Below are 24,671 nucleotides of genomic sequence, written 5' to 3'. Positions count from 1 at the left end.
CTTCAGATGATGATGATGATGATGATGATGATGATGATGATGATGATGATGATGATGATGATGATGCCAGGTAGTCTTCCCTGGATGGATGCTGGGAAATATATCAAAAATAAAATGCTTCTGGGGGCTGGAGTGATAGCACAGCAGGTAGGGCGTTTGCCTTGCATCTAGCCAACCTAGGTTCGATTCCCAGCATCCCATATGGTCGCCCAAGCACCGCCAGGAGTGATTCCTGAATGCATGAGCCAGGAAACCCCTGAGCATGGCCGGGTTTGACCCAAAAAGCAAAAAAAAAAAAAAAAAAAAAAAGCTTCTGGTGGAGCTGCATCCCATCTCTGGTGCATCCCATCTCTGGTTGGGCCGCCCATCCCCCAGCTCCAGGCTCCTCTCAGAGGGACAGCGGAGCCCCTGGCTTACCTGCTCTCAACTGGGTTCAGACATTTAAAGTGGCACCAGCTTGGAAAATGATTAGAAGCTGTGAGTCAGTTTATTTGGGGGTTTGTTTTTCTCTTTTGGGGATCTTGCAGATATTCGAACAGTAAGTCTTTTGTGTCCCAAATGTTTATACACACTGCAGGCCTTTTCTTAGTTTTTGTAATAAACGTTCAGCGGAATGACTGATTCGGCATGACAGTGCTGGGACACTGGCATCCATTGTGGCCATCCTGTGAGCAGCAGCAGTGTCCCCAGACAGAGAAACCCGTGTCTTCTGCTCTGTGTGCGCATAGGGCATTTGGCAGAGGGAGCTCGGGGGAGAACCCTTTCTCTCTGTGCACGGCTGAAAACCAGTTCCGCTGGCAGGGGCGAAGCGGTTTAACTCAGGCAAGTGGTCTCGCGCCTCCCGGAAGGACCCTCAGGAAGGCGGGGTGTCAGGACAAGCAGCTTCGCTCAGGCCTCTGTGCCTCGGGTGCGGAGGTGGTGGCTGGTGCCTGCAGGTTTGGTATGGCGGCATCTACTTGCACCTTCCCTTTTCAGAAAGACTTTCCACTTGTAGGAATGTTTTGCCTGTCATACAAACATGACATCTGTTAGTGCTTGGGTTTCATTTTTCTGTTCATTATTGTCGAATTCCTTTTAGTGTCAGTGATTTCATTCCAGTTCAGCAACGCCCAAGAGGGTCAGTGCTTTGGAAACACTGGAAGGAGGTGGTATGTTTGGTTGGTTTTTCTAAGCTCACTGGCTAGCTTTCTGCTTAAGTGTGTGTAGTTTCCGGGTATATGTGTACTCCATGGCTTCTGATGTTCCTATAGTAGACATACATATGTGCACATACACTTCACCTGATCTGTGTTTTAAGTGGTTTGTTTGCAATAGAGAACATACTTCCATATAGATCTACCTGAAAAGTACTAATTATTGGGTAAGGTGCTTTGCCTCATTTGAATTTCATTAATGATTTTATTCTTCAGAGAAGTCCCTTTCTATCCTGTTTTCTCTTTGAAAGGAGGGCACTCTTGAATTTCTAGTTTTGCAGCCATCCAGCTATGTTCTGTGCTTACGCCTTACTTCTGTCTGCTAGGGTTAGTCCTGTAGGTTGCACAGTGCCAGCCAGGCTGTGTGCAAGCATCCTACCCATTGTGCCTTTTCAGCACGCTCTTGGATTGGGAATAGTTGGGATTTTTACCTAAAATGTGAATTAATTCATCTGGCCACTTCTCTGTTCCTAGTCCCCCATTAGCTGCTTAGAAAAACCCAGTGGGGAAGGGAAATTATTTTTTCTTTTTTTAAATTAGTTTTTAATTTTTTGGGCCACACCAGTGGTGCTGGGACTCCTTACTCTGCTCTTTAGGTCAACCCTAGTGGTTCAAGGAACTGTGTTGTGCCTGGAGATGAACTGTCCTCCTGCATGCATGAGCTCCAGCCCTTGCTCTCTGGCCCATGGAAAAAGGAAATTCTACTCATTGTCCTGTGAGAAAGGGTAGAAGTTGATCAGTCTAAAGCACAAGCTAGCGAGGGTGGCAAAACTGTTCCTGAGTTTCCTTTCTGGCACATCCTATGACTGGAGCGAGAGTACAGCAAATAAAAGGCTCTTGCCTTGCATGGACCCCGGTTCAGTTCCTGATGCCACATATGGTCCCCTCAAGTACCAGGAGTGATCCCTGAGCACTGCCAGATATGGCCACCGCAGTGTGTTTCAATACATTTCTTTGAGATTTTTCAGTAAATGTTTGGTCAGTAAACCTGTTTCATTGCCTGTACATGCAGGGCCATGTGACAGTTCCCCAGGCAGAAGGGGTAGTGAGTGGACAAAGTTAAGACTTCTGTGTTAGAGGGACATCCTTCAGGACCCTGAGCAAAGGGTTAAGGAGGTCAGCGAAGGGTCCAGCTCCCCATAATCAGGAATCTGCAGCAGCCCTCTTTGAGGGTGATCACAGCCCAGCACATTCCGATATATTCCAGGAGGAAAATACTTCATTCTAGGAGGCAGTTTGGGGAAAGGAATATGTGTGTGAATAGGTATAAAGAATGATTGCTGTTAACAGGGGTTTCCAGAGTGTGCTGCTTAGATTTTGATTGGTTTTGCGGACTTTGAGGGGAAAAAATTATAATTGTGACAATTCTGTTTTCTAAACCGTGTACTTTCTAATTTATAATCTTCTAAAACCCAGCACACTTGACACACTTGAGTAAAGACATCATTGCTGTCTGGGGTCAGATTATGTTTAATTTATCCTTGTCAGTCCCAGAGCACACTCACCTCTCCATCAGCATGGCGCTTACTAATCTGTGAGTGACCCAAGGACCAAAGGTGAGCATCTCTCTGACATCTGTATTTGAACTGGTCCGCTCCAGACTTTTTTGTACCTTCCTTGAAGAGCCTGGGTCACAGAAGAGACTTTACTTTTAGTTTAATCATAATTTTTTGATGATAGGTTTTGATGGGATAAGATGCACACAGATGGAACATCGGGGCACAGTTCTGTGCGCTGGCAACTCTGGGAGGATTTTCTCTGGGGACAGTTTGGTTCTGCCCAGAAGTGACTTTGAGTGTCCAGGCAGAGCATGTCTAAGCAGGACATAGATCATTGTCCTTCATTTGTGAGTGAATAGAGGGGGCATTTAGAGTCGGGGCCTCCTGGCTCTCAAGATCATAAAAGGATGGTTTCCAGCGCAGCCATTTAGTCTTGCTCTCCAGCTTGTCCGTGACACTGGAATACCAGACTGTGTCCTGAAGCAGAGTTCTCTGACCGCAGGGTTCCAGCACTGTAGACCCCGCCGTCTTCCCTGTGAGCATCCTTGTGGGGCTACTGACAGTCACCCTTGCATGGCACTGCCACCCAGGGCTGGGGGAGGTCTCAGGCTTAGCCTGGCATGAAGGAGCGCGTAGGCACTGGAAAGGGTGGCTCAGGGGATAAACAGTTGTCAGTGCAGTGTGCCTTGGGCCGCTTGTGTTGGGGGCATTGGGGGATGGAGCGGCCTGTGTGATGGCAATAATTTCATGGCTGAATTGTGAAATCGTAATTCCTACAGCTCCTTGAAATGTGACTGAAGTCTATAAAAGTGTCACAAAACTCAGGACCATTTCAAAAAGTGGTCTTGGACCTGTGAATCTCTCTATGCTGTGTTTTATCTTCTCTTGGTGGGGGAATCTGCCCCAGCAGTTTTGGGGGGCCCAGAGGCCGCCCCTTGTAAGGTCAGATGGGTCAGTGCTGCCAGGCCCGAAGCTGCCAGGATTCAGCAGAGCACGGCGGCTGCAGGTCAGCCTGTGCCCCTTCTCATCTTCCTGTGGGGAGGCACTGGGCGTGGGCTTTGCTTCTCCGTGTTGCGTGGCTTTTGCACAGGTCTCTCTGCGCGTGACTGGACGGCTCCTCTCTTACCACCTCACCCCGTGACTCCCCCTCTCTCGGGCCATTGTCCATTGATCCAGCACCTCACAGTGCTGTCCCAACCCTAGGCTCGGAGGCGCCTGCCTCCTGGGGCCCTTCTTCTCTCCCTCCCTGGGCTCTGCTTTGGGCCACTCCCAGGTGCACTGAGGGTCATCCTGAGGGCGGGAGCCTCATGCCCGCTGTGCTTGTGCCGCAGCGCTTCCACGTCGCACTCCGAGGGCTCCGGGCATGCCCAGTCCGCTTCTGTGGCCTCTTCGGATTCCATCGCCACCTCTGCAGACAACTTCTCTCCTGATCTGAGGGTAAGTACTCTGGCCTTTCTCCAGCATCGTCTGTCTTGCTGGGTAGGTGGGAGATACTGGTAAGATCTCTGTCTTGGTGGATCATTTCAGAACAACCCAGCACATTGGGAAACCCGATTTATTTGCACAGGGAAATTGTAGAATTCACCTCTTAGTTTATGAACAAAAAAAGTTCCTTGGGGCCAGAGAGAGAGTGCAGGGAGGACAGTGCTGGCCTTGCACACAGCTGACCCTGGGTGCCGGCTCACTCTTGAGAACAAAGCCAGGCAGGTCCATGGGCTCATCCAGGCTGCTTCTCTTGCTGTCCTGGTGGAGCACTGGTGTCTCCATTCCACGGGCCCATCCTCTCCCGGGAACCTGCCCCTGTCCAGTACACAGATCCCAGAGCCTGTGGTCAGCCTCTTCCAGAGACCCGCCCCTGCCTAGCACCTACTACTGCTGCGTGGCTCCCAGTTGGCCTTTGTTTTTCTTGGCAGGGAAGTTCTGCAGCTGTGAAGTCAGCACAGCAATGAGGCCCAGGGCTCTTGGTACCTTTTCTTTCTGGCTTCACCGCATGACCATGAACAGGGGAATCAGCTCACCCCCATTTCCCACCTGCATACCCTGAGCCTCCTTTAACTCAGCGGTCAGGCCACTTGCGGCCAGAGTTTGAGAATGCATCTTTGCCATGTGTTTCTTTGCCTTCAGAACAGCCTAGGGAACATGAAGGATGGGGAGACCTGTTGAAGGATTTTGGCGTCATCCTCTCCCATTGTTCCATGGCTGACCTGAAGGGTCTTCTCAGTGACTGCTGGGTCTTTCTGTCTCCACCCGGCTGTGCCATTGTTAGGTGCGAAATCCTGAGCTGGGCCTGCCTGTTGGTGCCAACAGTCGGGTGGGAAAGTTCCAAAGGGCCAGAGTGGGAAGACCCAGAGGAGGGTTTGGAAATGGCCATTTCTCTGGGGTGCCAGAAGCCTGCAGGCAGGAGTGCCCCCTTCTCGCGGCTGTAGAGGAGGTGTCCTCAATGTCCCAGCGTCACCCCACCCCGCTCCTGTGGCCTGCCCATCCCCTCAGCCCTGCTTGCACCTGCCCTTCCAGGGCACAGCTCAACCTGGACCAGGGCCGCAATGCCCAGACCACCAAGCCCTTGAGGTGTGCCCAGTCTCCAGCTCTGGCATCAGTCACCTGTCCAGCCCGGGCTGCCAGACGAGTGGCCTGACAGGCTTTAAGGAGAAAGGGCTCTGCTCTGCGGAAAGCAGGGGTTCTAGAGAGCTGGGCCCGGTAGCCTATCCTCCTGCCTCACTCCCCACTGTGCTGCTCCAGGCAGTCCTATAGAAACACAGGGTGGAGACATACGAGAGGCAGGAAGAGGCCTGTGAGGGACAGGAAGAGGCTTGTGAGGGGCAGGAGGAGGCCTGTGAGGTCTAGGATGAGGCATGTGAGAATCAGGATGAGGTGTGTGAGGGGTAGGAGGAAGCCTGTGAGGTATAGGATGAGGTGTGTGAGGTGGAGGATGAGGCATGTTAGGGGCAGGAGCAGGCTTGTGAGGGCAGGATGGAGGCATATGAGGTATAGTCTGAGGCATGTGAGGATCAGGATGGAGGCGTGTGAGGGACAGGATAAGGCATGTGAGGTGCAGGCTGAGGTGTGTGAGGGGCAGGATGGAGGTGTGAGGTGTAGGATGAGGCATGTGAGGTATAGGATGAGGCATGTGAGGTGTAGGAGGAGGCGTGTGAGGGGCAGGATGGAGGCGTGTGAGGGGCAGGATGGAGGCGTGTGAGGGACAGGATGAAGGCATATGAGGTGTAGGATGAAGTGTTTGAGGATCAGGATGGAGGCGTGTGAGAAGCATCTCTGCGCCAGTCAGGAGCTGTGAAGGCTTTTCTGAATGCTGCACTCGTTTCTCTGTTTAAGGTGATATTATTGAGGGTTCTGTAGGTTCCAGTGATGTTCTTTCCTGTTTTTCTGCCATCTGGCTTTTCGTGTGTAATGTGTTATTACAGCGTCACTGTAGGTGTGGTGTCCAGGTTTCCTTCCTGAGAGACAGAGTGGGTCAGACCCACACAGTCACGAGTGCTTGGAAATCATGTGATAGAGCTGGGAAGTGGAGTAGAGCTGGAGCCCATGGGGCCTTAGGAGTGAAGTGACCAGCATGGGTCTGGGGGTCACGAGTGGGCATTGCTGGGTGGCCACACCCCTGCCCATCAGTGTATGGTCTCTTCGCAGAAACGTTCTTAAAGGTTTATATCATATGCTGGGGTCAGAGGTTCTCGAGCAAAAATGGGGTCCTGGATGGAAAATGTTTAAGAGTCCCAGTGGGGAGAGAGTTCGTGGTCAGGACACTGGCCTTCCATACAGTGACCTGCCCTGGTGTGCCCCTTTAGGATGAGACAGAGGGGGGGGAGTGCTGTGCCAGGTGGTCCTGCCATGGACACTTCTGTCAAGAGCCCAGTAGGGTTTGGTGCCCCGTCGCCCGGGTCTGTGGGCACAGGAGAGTGAGACCCTGAGGTCCATGGAGCTGACCTTCCCCTGCCCCACCTCCGGGTTCCTTAGCAGCATTCCGGAGTCTCTGGTCCCAGTTCCGCTGGCGCGGGTGTGTTTGTGACAGCAGGAAGGCGTGGCCATTCCGGCGCTGGGATGTTGAGCCACTGTCTTGTCAGCTGTGAGCAACGGGGCCTCGGGCCTGGGCCAAGCCGCCCAGGAGTCCTGTGGGCAGGGAGCGGTGTTCACTTGCTTTGACTAATGTGCTGCTTCTCTTGCCCTCGCCCTTTCCAACCAGGTCCTGCGAGAGTCTAACAAGTTAGCGGAGATGGAAGAGCCGCCCTTGCTCCCGGGAGAGAGCCTCAAGGACATGGGTGGGTACTGGGACTCTTGCTGTCTCCTCCCCCACTCGGAGTAGATGCAGGCCCGTCCCGAGCGAACGTGTTCATCCTGCCTGCTTAGGGATCTGTGCATGGAGGGGCCGCTGCAGGATTCAGGAACCAGGTCGGAGCAACTATAGGGACCGGAAACAAGGTTTTGGTTATTTTACCTTTTACTCTTGGGTAATCTGAATATCCAGAGATTTTCATTCATGGTGTGTCGGGACAAAGTGGCTGGTACCGTGGCAGAGGAGAGGCCTCCTTCCCTGGACTGTCCCTGTGGAAAGGAGCTGGTGTCATTCTCACCAGCCAGCCTTGTGCCCTCACCTTTCTCCTCGGGCTCCCTGGGGGGGCTCCACCCTTTGCGCCCCTCTCAGGCCCTGGGAGAAGCACTCCACGCTCTCGCTTGGCCACGTGATGAACTCTGGTTCTGCAGATGGCGGCAGGTGGTTGGTGGCCATTTCTGGCTCTTGGGCTGTACCCCGCATTGCTTAGGGTGCTGTGTTCAGGAATGATCCTGGAGTCCAACTGGGTCATGGCAGCGCTCCAATGCTTGGACTGTCTTTTGGCCTCTGTTTGTTGTATGCTTTGGAGGAGCCATCCCTGGTGGCCACTCCTGACTCAGTATGTGGGGCCACTCTTGGCGATGCCCGGGCACTCTGGGCGAGCCTGTGTGCGGCCCGACTCAGTGGAGCTGATCAGTCAGCACTGGAGCTGCCTCCCTCATACAGACTCATACAGGTTCAGTGTCTGGCACTGTCGCCGCCTCTGCAGGCCCGAGCAGTGACATGGGATGGGCTCCATGCTCATGGGCTAGCCTCCCTTTGGGCCTTCTCGTGGCCTCTCGAAAGCTCTTTCTGGTGGCTGGATTATCAGCTTCACCTGCCGTGGATTTACTGCTGAGTCCACACTCAGGGCATCCTGCCCCTGTCTGAGGGGGTCAGCAGGCCGCTCCTGGGCTGTGCTGGGCAAACCTCTCCCCCTCCTGCTTGTTCTCTACACCCGTGGTCTTCTCCAGACATCCGACCCAGGCAGCCAGCGCTCTGAGGGGTCTCTGCTGTGACCTTACTTGCGTGCACTCACCTCTGGTATGTTGCATTTTGGACCAAGTTTCAGGAACCTGTAAGAATCTAGTGCACAGAGGCAGAGTCTAATTGACAGGGCGTCCCTTGGGGCATGGAGGACCCAGGCTGTGGGATGCGGCGACCTTTGGGGTTGAGCAGTGCCAATGGCTGTAGTGCAGTTCCCTTCACCCTGCCTGCACCTGCTGCCCTGGGCCTGGGTACTCAATGCTGGTCAAGGCTTTGCCCTTGGGCATCTGAGGTGTGGGCTTCACAGCTGCAGGAACGGGTGCGCTGTGCCCCCATCATCAGCACGGCTCTCTGGGACTCCCCTCCCCTGTGGAGTTTGGTAGCCCCAAGACCAGAGGACACGGCCTTCGAGGGGGCTCTTACGGGAGAGGGAACCAGTGTGGGGAGGAACCTGATGTGATTTGAGGGCCTGGGCTAGAGCTCTCCTTGGGGGAGGAAAGAACTCCTGGACTCGAAAATATGTGTCAGGCAAGTTTGTGAATCTCTCCATAATGATGGGTTTATTTAATTAAAAAACCTCTCTACATGAAATATGCACTGGGAACCACTTTAAACGTGTGGCTCATGCTTGAACATTCCCAAGGGAATCATTTTGAAGGTGAGAAATGTCTTTTAAAAGATTCGCCTCATTTCAAATTCCATACAAAGCAACCAGCCCTTCAGAGTGATGTTTAGAAGCATTCAGGGACTTGTAAGACCTTATGAAACACATTTCATGTCTCCGTGTTTTCCCAGGAGCCCCTCGAAAGGGTCTTAGAAGTTTCCTGCTCCAAATTGCTTCTCACTTCCACAGAATGATCATATTCCTCTATCTGCTGACTTACCACAATAATGATGTAACAGGATTGATGAATATTTTAAATAACCCTTCGCATTGCACATTATGAGCTTTACCATATTAAATACTGTGAGTGCTAGTGTAGTCGAGTGACCCTATTTGATTTCTAAAAAGCACATAACCTGTATGTCGTCTCTTGTTTAGTAAAACAATGCTGGATTATTTCGCGTCAGAGTTAGTTTGGCATTGCTTGTTTGGACAAGAAGTGAAAACTTTCTTACACTATTAATTTCCCAAATTGTATTTCTTATACATTTCTGTACCGTATTTTCTCCATAAATATAACCAGGCCAGGAGTATTTCATGGTTGGTTATCTTTAGTGGAATGTGGACAAACTAGATGGTGGCCAGAAGCTGCCTGCAGATGGGTGTTGTGTAGAGTTGCTGATAACATCACTGGAGACTGAGACTTGGGACATTTGTTACTGCTGTTGCCATTCTGTCACCACTCTCTACCCCAACCATTGTAACAGCCCCCGCCATCACTGTGTGAGCCGTCACTGTGTGCTCTAACCACACTGTGCCCATCACTATGTGCCCGTCACATACTCCCGTCACCCCACCCCCACTCCTTGCATTCTAAATCCCTCTGCTTGGCCACATCACCACCTTCCTCTACCCTTCTTCCCGGACCCGCCATCCCCACTTGGCACCTAGCTCGGGCCTGCAGGGTCCCTCTTCTCAGCCAGCCTCCTGGGAACTGTGACAGAAGCTGGCCTTGGGCTTCTGTCTCTGAGTGTCTGGTCTGTGGTTTTGGAGTGAGGCAGGAATCCGCATTCTGGCATATCTGTCTTGGGAGAGCAGGTGGCATTGTCCGAAATGCCCAGTCCAAACTGTGCCCTTTGCCTTTCCAGCCAAAGATGTCACGTACATCTGTCCATTCACGGGGGCCGTGCGAGGGACTCTGACTGTCACCAATTACAGGCTCTACTTCAAGAGTGTGGACCGGGTAAGTCCTGCTGGGTGGGCCCAGGCCTCTGTGCTGATGCCCTCTGCCCTCTGCCCCATCTCAGGGCCAGTGTCTCTGGACACAGCCCTGTCACATCTCGAGGCTGGCCCAGACAGTGCAGCAAGGCACTTGCCTTGTATGTTGCTTGCAGGGCTGTGACCCTGGTCTGAATCTCTAGCAGCACGTACAGTCCCTGAGCCCAGAGCCAGGAATAGCCCCTGAGCACCACTAGGTGTGGCCCCCAAACGGAGCCAAAAGTAATTTTTTAATTAAAAAAATTGAGGGGGGTAGCACTGTCCTTTGAATTGCATAGTTGTAACTTTTTTCTCCCTCCCTTCCTTAGGATCCCCCATTTGTTCTAGATGCTTCCCTCGGGGTGATAAGCCGAGTAGAGAAAATTGGTGGCGCCTCTAGTCGCGGCGAGAACTCGTATGGCCTGGAGACTGCCTGCAAGGTGAGTGGCTGCCTCACGGTGCTGTCTGGACCCTGCTTCGCTGGGGCTCACCCCGGAAACACCGGCCCTGAGGCAGCAGGAGAGTTGGCAGGGCAGGAAGCAGATAGCTGCTGCTACCTTCTGTGTTTCCACGGTGCCCAGTGGTGCCCAGTGCGCTGGGGCCCGTATTCCCAGGTGGCACCCCAGAAGCCCATGGTCGGTGGCAGGCGGTTCGCACTGCTTTCCCAAGGGGCACATGCATCTCCGTGGCCGAGCTGGTCACGGGCAAAGTCACTTCTCTGATCACTGGCAAAGTCTGCTGCTGAAGCACCCAGACATGACGTGTGAGGGACGTGCTCACAGTTCCACAGCTGTCACACCTCTCCTGTCTGTTCGGGAGCCTGCTCAGCCCCATCCTGAGCCCCTTTCCCTCCCTCTGGCCTCCTGGCAGCTTGAAGGGCACTTTCTTAGGCTTGTCTTCAGAGTTTGTCTTCTAGTACAGCCAGAAGGACCCTGACATGTCAAAAAAAATTTTTTTTTGGTGGGAGGGGACCACATCTGGTGGTACTCAGGGCTTACTCCAGCTCTGCACTCTGGGAGGACTCTGGAAGTTCTTGGGGGACCGGACTGGGTGCCGGGGATCAAACCCCGGTCAGCCAAGTACAAGGCAAGCACACTCCCTTCTGTCAAAGTCACTCCAGCCCGTCTTGATCTGATCATTTTAAAGCTTTATTCCCTGTGGAATGAGCTCCATGTCAGTAAACCAAACATTTGTGTGGACCCTCTGATTCTCTGGCGTGCTTAAGATCAGAAGCCCGCTGCTGATTTGACTCAGTGAACTGAGTGCCCTAGAGGTAGGATGTGGGCGAGGCCTGTTTCTTTGGGCATGGTGGGGTGTTTGGGAGCCATCAGGCAGGATGGAGAGTTTTAGAACCATTTTGAATTCTGCTTAACGTCAGGCTCCCTCCCTATGGAACTGGACACCCGTGATGGCAGAGTTGGGCATTAGGACCCAACTCAGGCCAACTCGGGTTCTCAGGCCACCAGGGCCAACCCCCAGGTGCTCAGCACTCATCCTGCTGCTGTGGCTACCTCCTCCCCCGAGCTTCACTGCACATTCCTGCTGGTGCCCGGGGTCACGCCCACCTGTCTTGGCGCTCCCTGTGCAGCCCCAGGGATCGCACCTGGGTGGCAAGCACCTTACTCATGTATTCTCCAGCCCCAGAAATTCTTCTTAATTTCAGTTTTTATTACTTATTAAACTCTCAGTCATTCCAGAAGCTGTCTACAGCCAGCCCTCATATAAGAAAACAGCAGAGGGCAAATAACAGAAGGGAATGAGCACTGGTGTTTGGATCTGTGTGCGGCCTGCCTACCCTGGGCAGGCGACTCAGTCCATCTGCCAGCAGCTGTGCCATGAAGAGGCCTGCCGTCACAGAGGGAAGGGCCAGTGGCCAGGACCCTGGGGAGGCACAGGAGCGAGAATGATTTCCCACAGCCAGGAGCCAGGATGCACCCAGAGCGTCCAGGGAAAGGAAGTGTGCTGGCCCAGCACCCATCAGGGTACCAAGCTTCAGGCTGTGCCCAGTCTCCTGTACCCGTGAGCAGGTGCCCATTGCCCTTCTGTGCCCTAGCCGCTCAGTACATACAGGCTCATTCTAAGTTCACTCAGTTGGACAAAAGCAGACAGACACTGATCGATGACTTGGATCCTCAATCTCTAACAGGATATTCGAAATTTACGGTTTGCTCATAAGCCTGAAGGACGAACGAGAAGATCCATTTTTGAGAATCTCATGAAATACGCATTTCCCGTCTCTAATAACCTGGTAAGACATTTGAAAACTCCGTGTGACTCACCGGCACGGTGGAGAGTCTGATCTGGCTCTCCAGACTCCATGTTTGTTTCTGCCTTGCTGTGGAACCAGATGCAGTGGAGAGGGAGGCAGGCAGGCTGCTCACGTCTGAGCACGCTTAAGACACTCCTCAGCGGGGCACCGAGTCTCCGTGGGCATGGGGGCTTTAGGGCAGAATCCCTTCGTGTGCTTCTCTGACCCCCAGAAACGTGATGGGTTCCCTCGGGCTGGGGGGAGCCCTTCATGCTTTCAATGATGGGAAAAAGGTGTTTTCAAAACCCCAAAGCAACAGCGCCAGTACATCCTGGGAAAGGGGCTTCTATTCCCAGCAGGGCCTCAGCTTTGTCTCTAGCTTCTGACCCTTTTCTTTTTTGTAGCCTTTGTTTGCATTTGAATACAAAGAGGAGTTTCCTGAAAATGGGTGGAAGCTCTACGACCCCCTTTTAGAGTACAAAAGGCAGGTATGTACCTCTCTCTGTTCAGCTTTAATGCTCTGTGTCCTTCTTGTCCCAGCAGACACTTTGTGCGTGGAAGGAGGCAGCTTTATGCTGCTGTGAGCTTTCAGTGTTTGAATGAAGCCGAATTTTGATTATTAATTCTTTTTGCCTGCCTTTCACTTTAAGCAGCTCTTCGAACTATGCCAGCTATCTTTTATGAATCTTTTCTAAGTTTATGTGCAAGTCAGCTTATTTTAAAAACTGCTTAGTTAAAAAAAAAAGATAAGAATAAAATGGGAGTGGCAGGAGGGTGGCGGGACGGAAACTGACATTGGTGGTGGGAAATTGGTAGAGGGATGAGTGTCAGATCATTGTATGACTAAAACTCCACCATGAGTAGTTTTGTGATGGTCTCGTGGTAATTCAACTAAAATAATAATGACAATGATAATGATAATAATAATAAAATGGGATATAGGTCAGTGACGAGCTGGAGCAATAGCACAGCGGGTAGGGCATTAGCCTTGCACGCTGCCGACCCGGCTGACCTGAATTTAATTCCTCCGCCCCTCTCGGAGAGCCTGGCAAGCTACCGAGAGTATCTCGCCCGCACGGCAGAGCCTGGCAAGCTCCCCGTGACGTATTCGATATGCCAGACACAGTAACAACAAAGTCTCCAATGGAGACGTTACTGGGCCCACTCGAGCAAATCGATGAACAATGGGAGGACAGTGCTACATACAGTGCTACATAGGTCAGTGACAAAGCTCAGGCCTTACTTGTAAGGCCCGGTTTGATTCCAGGCATTCCTATCCCCCTCAAAATGATTGGTATCTTAATGTTTTAGTATTTGTGTAAGCCATCTAAGTGAAAATTCAGGCTTTTTTCTTTGGGGTCTCTATTTAATTTTGAAAAAAGCTTCCTAGTCCTACTGCTTAGAACTTATTTCTGTGTAAAACCTAGGTCACCTTCTACGTCACAGATGGCACTCACATAGGAAATTCCAAGTCTGTGTCTAGAGGCAGTGGTGCTCTGGATAGTGTGGGTTTGATTGTTCTGGAAGTTTAAGGAGGTTCATCACCCCAAAGTGGGATGAGAGCAGACCTAGGTCTTGTAAACAACCCCCCTACCCCCCACAACCCCAGCCCTTCCCAGCATGCTCCTCCCCAGCCTGCCCCATCCAGGCTCCACAACTGACTGTGCTTTCCTGAGAATTTCACTCGTGTTCTTAGAAATCAATATATCTGATATCTGGGTTTTCTAAAATTCAAGTCTTAAAATCATTAAGTCATTATTTTAATATTTAGATTTCAAATCTAGCATTGTAATGACAAAGCTCATCTACTTAGCTTTGTTTCACAAAGCCAAGAAAAGTAGAATACTATCACTAGAATGCTAAACTTTATAAAAAAAAAATAAACTCAATGACAAGAAACTGAGTTTATTTTTTATTTTTGCTTTGGAAGCTATTTCTCGCTCTGCACTCAGGGGTCATTCCTGGTAAGCTCGGGGAAGCATGTGGGATGCTGGGATCCAGCTTAGGTTGGCTGCGTGCCGGGCATGCGCCCTGCCCACTGGGTGACAGCTCTGGCCCCCAAACTGAGTTACTGCTCAGTACTTGTATCGAGTACAATTATATATTCTGGCAGAGACTGACTACAGGACAAAGAGCTAAAAGTCAAGCATTTGTAGAGACCATTAAGGGATTTTCTAATACAGAAACCCAAATTCAGAATGACCAGGGCAGACACCCAGTGTGGCAGATGCCTGCTGCTGAGCACAGGCCTTTGAGAGGGGTGACTAGCCATGGCGGGGGCCCGAGGGTTCATCACTGTGCCATGTCCGCCTCCATCTCAGCCGTTTATGAAGTGAAGAAATCAAGCACATAGAAGTGCATGCCTGTGTGGGTGGGAGGTTGTGGAGGTGCTGTGCTGGCAGGGTAGATCCCCGGTCAGTGGGTCTCTGACCCCATGTGTGTGCGTGTGGGTGAGAAGCTGTGTAGGTGCTGCGCTTGCAGGGTAGATCCCCAATCAGTGGGTCTCTCTGACCCTGTGTGCGTGCGTGTGCACATGGGTACAAATGTGCCTATGCTTTACTCCAATCCTTTATTCTTGGGGTTTTCTTTCCTGGTGCAGATGGGAGTTTTGGAGGCCTCATGCTGCATCCTTTCTGTGGAGTCAGATACGAGCAGTCTTGAAGGAACAATGACAACTTCAGAGCTGCTCATTATTTTTAAAAAATTGTTTTGAATATTTCATTTCCTTGCCTCTATTTTAACCCCTGGCTGCCGTGTTTTCAGTGAGCTCAGGTTGTTTAGGCCTGCCCCACGGGTGAGATAGTTCACTTGAGTTTGTACGTTCGGTGGGCACTTGGTATCTGCTGAAATTTCTTCCAGGGTCACTGTCATTGTCACTGTCCTCCCGTTGTTCATTGATTTGCTCAAGCGGGCCCAGTAACGTCTCCATTGTGACACTTGTTACTGTGTTTGGCATATTGCCAGGTTTTGCCGTGCGGGTGAGATACTCTCGGTAGCTTGCTGGGCTCTCCAGGAGGGGCAGAGGAATCAAACTTGGGTAGACCATGTTGGCCGCTTGCAAGGAAAATGCCCTACCTGCTGTGCTATCGCTCCAGCCCCTCTTCCAGGGTATAAATCCAAATTTACAGAATTCTTGGTCAAGGTGGGGCATGGCATCCTATGGCAGGATTTCTGTGTGTCTGTCAGCTGCAGAGATGTGCTGGCTGGACCACAGACCCTGACATTGGAGCTCCTGAGCCTGACAGCTGCTCACCTCAGGATAGGGCTGTTTCCAGCAATCTGAGAGAAAGCAGGGCCGGGGTCCATCTTCTGCCTTTGTAGGTTATATAATATTTGTCTTGTGTTTGATGTCCCACACAGGGAATTCCAAATGAGAGCTGGAGGGTCACAAGGATAAATGAGCGCTACGAGCTCTGTGATACATACCCTGCCCTCCTGGTTGTCCCAGCTAATATTCCTGATGAAGAGCTGAAGAGAGTGGCTGCCTTCCGGTCCCGGGGCCGGATCCCAGTGAGTGTGTGCAGGCGGGCAGAGCTGCTGCTGCTTCCAGGCTGCAATTAGGCCTTTGTTCTGCTCTTAGGGGAGGGTCCCAAGCACTGCCTAGGGAACCCAGGGGCTGCTTCTGCTGGGAGTGTCCACCTGGCCAGTGGTTCGCTATGTGGCAGTGATCACGGACACAGGGGGGCCAGACTTACCTGGGCCACACCATGTTTCTTAGTCCTTCCCATATGGTACCAGGAGCAAACCGGCAGCATATGCCTTCACCCCTGTACTCTCTCTCTGGCCCCAGCAATACTTGCAGCGGGTGGAAGGTCATCCACCTTGGGTCAACCTGGTGGTGCTCAGGGGGGAGGGCACCATGCACTGACTCAGGATTGGCTGTGCTGTAAACCCTGTCCTCACTCTGGCCCCCAGCAGCAGGTCTTATATGCAGTGGCAAAGACTTGAGTTCTTCTGTAAATTTAAACTGGAGAACATGCTTTGGTTAAGTTAGAGGTTTCTAGAGAGTTCCATGGATTCTAGGGGACTGTGCAGAACGGCACAACCCCCGACTCCAAAATGGAGTTGCTGTTTCTTGCTCTTTGAGGCCCTGGGCCATGCTGACAAATGTTCTTTCTCTTGGAACCCTAGAGACAGACCTTGACAGACTTAGGATCAGTTAGTGACTCTGGGCGCAGAGCCGCCCGCTGGGGAGAGAATGTGCAGTGGAGCCTCTGGACTCCCTGCCATGCTTTCTTCCCCACTTAGTGACTGGGGCCCCCCACAGCTGATGGAAGGCTCTGACCAAGCTTCGAAGAAAGTATGTGTTCAGGCTGCCCTGAGCTCCTGTCCTGGCCACCGTGGGAGGCCAAGCGAGAGCCAGATGTAAGAGTTAGGTCAGGAAGTGTCACTACCTGGGGAAGTAGAACAGGAATAGTGTTATTTTCTGGAAGGTTCTGTCCTGGATCCACCCTGAGAGCCAAGCCACCATCACACGCTGCAGCCAGCCACTAGTGGGTGTGAGCGGCAAGCGGAGCAAAGACGATGAGAAGTACCTGCAGGCCATCATGGACTCCAACGCCCAGTCCCACAAGATCTTCATCTTCGATGCGAGGCCAAGCGTCAATGCCGTGGCCAACAAGGTGAGGGCCCCATGTGGCCTCCCGTGTCTCGTTCACAAGAGGGAAATCCTCTCATTGTCCATTTCTTTTCAGTGACTCGGTACTCTGTTCTTGTGCCGCCTGTTGCTTTGTCTTCATTTTTGTGTTTTTACTCTCTGGAATGTTCCCTTGTTCTGGGTCCTAATTTCTTCACACCAGCCCTCAAGTTTGCCTTCTGTCACAGAGCATCAGTGTTAGGTGGTGTTCTGTAGGCCACTGAGCATGCAGCTTGTGTGGAGTGACTCACCCTTTGCTGTGCCTTTTGGGGCCATGAGGTTTCCTGGAGTCTGGGATGCCGTAGTGGCTTTGTCTCCCCACTATCCCAGGGACTGGCGGGTGGAGCAGGGGACTTGGTGCTTGTGTGCACGCCCTTCCCACTGAGGGGCCAACGTTGTGTGTTCACTCACCATGGCCTGTACTGGGCCTCCATCTTCAGGCCAAGGGTGGAGGATATGAAAGCGAGGACGCATACCAAAACGCAGAGCTGGTGTTTCTGGATATCCACAATATCCACGTGATGAGAGAGTCCTTACGTAAGCTCAAGGAGATCGTGTACCCCAACATTGAGGAAACTCACTGGTTGTCCAACTTGGAATCTACACACTGGCTTGAACATATCAAGGTGAGCCTGCCCCACGTCTGTGAGCATGGGGGCCAGGATGAAGGGACTTTTCTCCTCCAGACAATGAATGGCCTTTGTGGACACCACTTCTATGCTATGACGACAAGGGTCACACAAGCCTACTGGTCCTCCTTGAGAACCCCTGCAGAACTGGGCTGTAAGCTTATGCTTTGGAAGATGGTAGACGTTTGGATTTTTTGAGGCCATACCCAGTGGTGTTCAGAGATCATTCCTGGTGGGCCTCAGCTAGAGTGCATGCAAGCCATATTTACTCCTGTCCCATCTTTCCAGTCAGGTCTAATGGTAAATGTTTATACTTTCTTTCAAAGATTTCTTCTAACTTATGCTGATCATTTAGTTTTGTTTAGGGGGCCACACCCAGCACTTCTCAGTGATCACTCGGGGGACCATCTGGGGTGTTGGGATTGAACCCAGGTCAGCTGTGTATAGGTCAAGCGCCCTCCCCACTCTACTATGTATTTAGACCTCAGATAGCTCTTCTTAACTACTCCTGGACAAATAACTAGGAATCTGCATTTGAGAAATCTTTCTCATTTGAGGGGGGGTAAGAAGGGAGTGAGGTATACCCAGCGATGCTCAGGGGTTATTCCTGGCTTTTCACTCAGGGATCACTCCTGGCAGGGTTCCTGGGACCACATGGGGTGCCAGGAATTAAATCTGGGTTGGCCACATGCAAGGCAAGCACCCTCCCCACTGTACTCTCATTATAAACAACTTATTTCTTCTACTGTTGACCCTGGTCCTTCTAAAAAGGGAGAGATGCTACTAGATTCCTACTAGATGTACTAAGATTATTCCTCTTAAAAAAGTTAGCTGTCTTTTTCAAATATCAAAAACCCATTGCAGCTGATCCTCGCGGGGGCGCTTCGGATCGCAGACAGGGTAGAGTCAGGGAAGACATCAGTGGTGGTGCACTGCAGTGATGGCTGGGACCGCACGGCACAGCTCACATCCCTGGCCATGCTCATGCTGGACGGCTACTACCGGACCCTGCGGGGCTTCCAAGTCCTCGTGGAGAAGGAATGGCTCAGCTTCGGGCATCGCTTTCAGCTTGTGAGTAATAGACCTGGACTTTGGGTCTGGTGGGCCTCTCCTGAAGGCCAGTGCTAGGAGCAGCCTGTCTGCACTGATTGACTCAGGAGCTTCAGCTCTTACTGGGCACTGCATTCAAGTAAGGGCTGATGGGGAGAGCTGGCCCAGCCTCCTCTTCGTCTGTATGCTGATTTCCAGATGACAGGCTGTATTAGTATCAGCCAAAGGACACCGCTAGCATTTCTGGTGGGTACTGAAATAGGACTGGAGCAATAGCACAGCAGTAGGGCTTTTGCCTTGTGCGCTGCTGACCCAACCAACCCGGATTCAATTCCTCCGCCCCTCTTGGAGAGCCCAGCAAGCTACTGAGTATCTTGCCCGCACAGCAGTGCCTGCAAGCTCCCCATGACATATTCAGTATGCCAAACACAGTAACGTCTCACAATGGAGACGTTACTGGGCCCGCTCGAGCAAATCGATGAACAATGGGAGGACAGTGACAGTATTGAAATAGAAGAAAATGGTGTCTCCTATCCTGCGTAAGCATGCAGGAGCACAAAAGCGCCTATTGTTGTGTTAGGATACAAAATCATTTTGAGACTGATGCCATAGACTGCCTGCTTCATCAAAGTAAAGTAGCTTCAAAGACATGAGCTCACCAGGGCAGAAACCAGTTCTGGTGAGTGGCCCGGGAGTTGTGACCTTGACTCACTCGTACTTTCAGTGCATGTCAATACTGTTGGGGAAACAGCTCTGACTAGAGACCTGCTCCACTCTCCGAAGCCCCTGTTGGGAGTGAAGAGGCTCTGTCTCAGACATCAGGGGCTCAGGTGTGTCGCACAGAGCGAGGAGCCCTGCAGTTGCTGGGGTCTGTGCCTGTCACTGGATGGCAGTGCTCACACCCTCTCACAAGTTTCATTCCCAGAGCCACTTCAGGTCAGATCACCTGTCAGGATGTCAGTTTCTGTTGGGTAGCACTTCTACATCCTGTGCAAGGTTCTTCAAAAAAAATGTGCTGAATATTAAACATTGAGCAACTGTTGGTTATTGGAAAGTGGTTAAAGTTTTAAAAAGTGATAATTTCCACAAAGCTCATGTTACATATCTCATTCTCTGGCTTTAGAGACTTGGCCATGGAGACAAGAACCACGCAGATGCAGACCGGTCACCAGTCTTCCTGCAGTTCATCGACTGTGTCTGGCAGATGACAAGACAGGTAACTCGGAGTTTAGAAATTTCGTCAGTGATTATTCTGATTCATTTAAAATTAAGATGTGTGTAGGGTTTCTAGGTATAGTGTGATTGCCTCCCCTTTATTACTACACAATAAATTAAGTTGTATTTGGAAGTAGTATCAGCATGACAGCTTGATCCATGAGTCCAGAAATTCTTCCTTTGCTTTGGAAAATGGTAGTATATTTATCCAGCTCATGTAGAGGGAGGTAAAGAAATACATAAATCACTTAGTTTTGCCTGATGTGGTCAATCAAGCAAGGTAAATTTCTGTTTAGATAACTCTAATAAAAAATGTGTTCAGATGAAAATTAAGACACAATATGAAATATATTCAATTCTTGTCTGGGGTTGTCTTTCAAAAGTAGCAATTTTTCTTGTTTATTTAAAATAATAAAAATGGACCTTTTCAGAAAGAATGCAACAAAGATTGCAAACCATGTTTAAGAACATTATAAGAAAAATCATTTAAAACCTTACTAGTTAGACATAGTTCATTGGGGTTTATCCAAGGGCTTATTGTTAGACGTCAGACTACTCTAAACTGATTTTCGTGATATTGCCACATTCTGGAACAAGAGCACAGTGCGTAGGGCATCTGCCTTACATGCGGCTGACATAGGTAAATTCATATACTCTCTGCTCCCCCCAAACACTGCCAGAAGTGCCCACAAAACAAAACAAAAATACTAGTTAATTCAATAAAAGAAACAATAGTGACACCCCTTTAAGCATTTCAACGTGGCTGATCATTTGAAAAGAGCCAGAGAAAGTCTGAGGAAATGCTGTAGTAGGTGATGACTATGGCTGCTGGAACTATGTAGATCCAGTTCTGACTTCACAGGTTAAGCTCTTGGTATGTTTGGTAAAGGGAGATACTGTGTAGGTAAATGCTTGTTTCTAGAATAGATGTGGATTATTTCCTTTGTAACAACATTGGAGATTACCAGCACTACAGAAATTTACCAGTAATTACTTATTTGAAACAGGGCTGACAGCTTTTCAGGAAACTGCTCCTCAAAGGGGCAGCCAGTGTATATGGTCTTATACTAGCTCTGGTGGGTCCCCCTCTCCCTCCAACCCTCCCTTTTGTTCTGTTTTGGGCCACATCTGGTGGTGGTCAGGGGTTATTCCTAGCTCTTCATTTAGGAATCACTCTTGGCAGTGGGAATCTGGGGATCAAACCCCAGGTCAGCATGTGCAAGGCAAGCACCCTACCCACTGTACAATCCCTCCAGTGCTCTGGTATGTTTCTTAGGGGAAAATGTCTACCCATTTGTGAGTTGTTTGCATATGAGGAATAAAGAGAAAATGAATTGTGTTAACTTTCTATATGTTGTATATCTGATTTTAGACATTTAGAATTTAGACATTTCGTTATGGTTTCTGTGCATTCTTTATGATGTTAAATAGCACATTTATCAAGATGAGAATCACTGTGTTGTAATTAATTTATAGTCCTGGAAACCTGAAATATATAAGAATAAGATGACCAGGATTTCTCTGACCAGCAGTTAAGAGATGTCCAGAAGAAAAAGCAAATGCTCTGGGCAGCTGTTTGCATGTAACAATACAGGAGATGAAATAATGAGATTTGACAGTATTAACTAGTATTTTGTTGTTGGCATGTGCTAATTACTTTATTCACTCAATTTCACAGCCATAAGAATTACTATTTAAGGATAGCAGTTGCCTCATCTAATTCAGGAAGTTTCAAGAAAATATATCCATCTAGAGTTCTTTTCCCTTTCAGTTCATGCCCTACAGTTCATGCATACAACTCATTCTAAGAGACAAAAACTGCAATTCAAATATGATTCATGTTTCTTTAAAGGCAGAATGATTTTTCTGTTTAGTAAATTTTCCTTAAAATCTGGTGCATAATATCTCTAAGCAAAAAGCCAGGTAGATGATGCTGTGAGGGCGTAGAAGTATGTACAAATACAGGGAGAATTATATTCAGAAACTGTCTCAATATGTCCTGTTTCACTTTCAGTTTCCCACTGCATTTGAGTTCAATGAGTATTTCCTCATCACCATTTTGGACCACCTGTATAGCTGTTTGTTTGGAACATTTCTCTGTAACAGTGAACAGCAGAGAGGAAAGGAGGTAAAATACAAGACCTGCCCCCTCTAAAATCTAATTTGCCTATAGAGATGGATTTCAATTAACTAGTTCTTTTAGGGGAGCATATTTTACGTGCTGTGATATAGTTATTTCCATCCATCTGAACCTGATTTATCTGGAAGTAGCTCTGACTGCAGCAAGGAAACTTTCCAAATGTCGCTACAACATCCCAAAAGAATTATATCTAAACGTATGTATAAGTCTGAGTTATACAAAATAGCCCTGAAGAGAGAGCCTATCAAGTCAGCCTGTTCCCAGAGGCAGTGATCACTATTACTGGGTGAGTAGGAGCAGCAGCATCTGACTGAGCTCAGATCATTGTGGGTGTCTGTGTCTCTTGAAAGGCCCAATGTTTTAGTCTGACTGTCACCACCTTATTTTAAGTTTAGAACAGATCGAATCCTGCACCTGTTTATCCTGTCAGTGCATTTGCTCTCTAGGATTTCACTAGAATCTCCCACTGCTCTTTTGGTACTTTCTCTGCCCCCACTGGGCACAGGTGCTCTCCCTGTAATGGTCACTAAGATCTGCTAAAGTCACATGGCCAAGGCAATTTCTTTCTTACAGAATCTCCCCAAAAGAACTGTGTCGCTGTGGTCATATGTGAACAGCCAGCCGGAGGACTTCAGCAACCCTCTCTACGGCAGCTACTCCAATCACGTCCTTTACCCAGTAGCCAGCATGCGCCACCTGGAGCTCTGGGTGGGCTATTATGTGAGGTGGAACCCACGGATGAAACCACAGGTATGTTCCACTCTGTTCCCCCATCCAGTCTGAGAAAACTCTGCCTCTCTAAAACTTGGTTGACTGGATATTTTGTCTCTCCTCTGAATATTCTGAAAATGTCTCCGAATATTTACACAGAACTGTTGGGGCACTGGGCAGTATCTATGGGTTTTATGATTCCCTTGCTGAACTTTGTCCTGTTCTGCTCTCATAGGAGCCCATTCACAACAGATATAAAGAACTTCTGGCTAAGCGAGCAGAGCTCCAGAAGAAGGTTGAGGAACTACAGAGAGAGATCTCCAACCGATCCACCTCATCCTCCGAGAGGGCCAGCCCCCCCGCGCAGTGTGTCACACCTGTGCAGACTGTGGTCTGAAGGACACTGAAGATGTTGCCACAGACTGGACTGCAGTGGCAGTTTCACGCCTATTTATTTCTGATCATCTATGTGTTTAGAACTCTAGCAGCACCCCATGTGAACCTGAATAGGACACATCAAAGTCATTCCCCCCGACCCCCCACCCCCAATGATTATTAAAATTCTGGGACCATGAGGAAATGATGTCTGGTAAGCTTATAAGAGAAACTACTCAGAAACACACCTCTTCTGCAGAGGGAAGTGAGCAGGGAGACACCTGGAGCACGCTCCCCACACACCCGTGTCCTGATTACAAAAGGCAGAGCCTTGAGACACTACATAGAACAGGAGTTGGAGTTAATTGCCACTATTTATGTACTTATTTAAGTAGGTGCTAGCTGTCTAGGAACTCAGAGAATTCCACATCCTTCAGAATAGTTTCCCTTTGCTCAGTTACTAGAAACACCATGGGGGGGGGGGGTTCAAACTAACGCACCCACTTTCTGTTGCCTTTTTCCTGAAGTCTGTTTAATACAGCTTACATTTACGATACTTCTTTTTCCTACTTCTTCCTTTGTCCATGATATCATTCCATGGAATGATTTGATCTACCAAAGAACTTCCTGCCTGTGGGCGTTACCATCTCACTGCCCACCCTGGAAGAATTTGTGCTGCCCAATAGCAGCATGCTCCCTGCTGGCTGCTGACCCGACAAAAGGCCCTGGTCATGTACTATGAATGTCTCCTAGGTTTGTAATTACAATTAAAAGAAAATTCCAATTGACTTTCCAAAGTTATTTGTCCTATGTTTTCCTTTATATTATTTGGAAACTTTTAGGGGGATGGGGTAACCCTAAGTATTCAGTCAGAATTGTTTAATTCTTGTTTAAAAATTGTTTAAGACTCAAATATTTCCCCACCACCACCACCACTTGTTAAACTATAATCTTGCTCTATCAGTAAGGATTTAAGACTCCTAAAAGTTCATCCAGTATAGCAAATTCTGATCTATCACTTGGCATCACCAATAACAAAAGGCCAATAGCAGCACAAGGGCACGGTACGCTGGATAGTAGAGAGAACCCAGGGCACAAGGAGGGTCTGGCCCACCAGGCTTGTAGCAGCGCGAGAGGAGTGGTTCTCAGGAGCATTGATGACTGGGGACGAGGCAGAGGAAAGGATGCTGGCACCTGCTGCAGGGCTCCATTGGGGGATCCCCCATAACTCCAGAAACACCCTCCCCTTTCCTTTCCTTTCTCTTGTGCTCTCCCACAGCTTTAAGCAGAGCCTATGAACACTGGCAGAGACCAAGCCCTGGTCTATTAATGCCACTTCCTGGGGAACAGTGGACATCAAAAGGAAGGCATGAGGGCCACAGCCTCAGCTGGTGAGAGATGTGCTCACACTTCAGACAGGACACTTGTATCAACCACCAGGATGGACCATGGTGACAGGAAACCACAAGAAAACAATTTTTTTTCCATGTTTTGAGTACACCAGCAGGTGTACTCAAAGACTTCTTTCTCCATGACACCCTGCATCAGAGCTGTCAGTGTTCATGATGATGAATAAGATGCACAGTAGCCTACAAAGGCACCCTTTTTGGCTACCACCAGAAACTCTACATGCCAGAAGAGTGGAGAGAGACATTGTTTGGAAAGACAGAAAACAAAACAAAGTCTTTCTCTGACAATGTTATTTTTCAAGTGGGTAAAAGAAAGGCTTACTCAGACCAAAGGCAAGGGAGTTCACCACCTCAAGGCTGCACTTGGGAGCTCTTCAAGCTGCAAGAGGAAAGGCAC

The 24,671-nt window shown here is 49.7% G+C and overlaps 1 protein-coding gene across 2 annotated transcripts in view; it reads left to right on the top strand.

Moving 5' to 3' along the window:
• Positions 1–23,654, top strand: part of MTMR2 (myotubularin related protein 2) — a 28,980-nt gene extending 5,326 nt beyond the window's left edge. For both annotated transcript variants that reach the window (XM_056114850.1, XM_056114851.1), the window contains 14 exons: positions 4,024–4,129; positions 6,888–6,963; positions 9,753–9,847; positions 10,191–10,301; positions 12,008–12,109; positions 12,514–12,597; positions 15,470–15,619; positions 16,543–16,731; positions 17,186–17,371; positions 18,239–18,445; positions 19,548–19,640; positions 21,654–21,767; positions 22,353–22,529; positions 22,726–23,654. In XM_056114850.1, coding sequence (XP_055970825.1) covers positions 4,024–4,129; positions 6,888–6,963; positions 9,753–9,847; positions 10,191–10,301; positions 12,008–12,109; positions 12,514–12,597; positions 15,470–15,619; positions 16,543–16,731; positions 17,186–17,371; positions 18,239–18,445; positions 19,548–19,640; positions 21,654–21,767; positions 22,353–22,529; positions 22,726–22,887 — 1,852 coding nt within the window. In that variant the 3' untranslated portion in view covers positions 22,888–23,654. The remainder of the gene's footprint in view (positions 1–4,023; positions 4,130–6,887; positions 6,964–9,752; positions 9,848–10,190; positions 10,302–12,007; positions 12,110–12,513; positions 12,598–15,469; positions 15,620–16,542; positions 16,732–17,185; positions 17,372–18,238; positions 18,446–19,547; positions 19,641–21,653; positions 21,768–22,352; positions 22,530–22,725) is intronic.
• The last annotated feature ends 1,017 nt before the right edge of the window (positions 23,655–24,671 follow it).

This window comes from Sorex fumeus, unplaced genomic scaffold (assembly GCF_029834395.1).
Source record: "Sorex fumeus unplaced genomic scaffold, SorFum_2.1 ptg000028l, whole genome shotgun sequence".
NCBI lineage: Eukaryota > Metazoa > Chordata > Mammalia > Eulipotyphla > Soricidae > Sorex > Sorex fumeus.
This window is presented reverse-complemented; position numbering and strand designations above follow the sequence as displayed.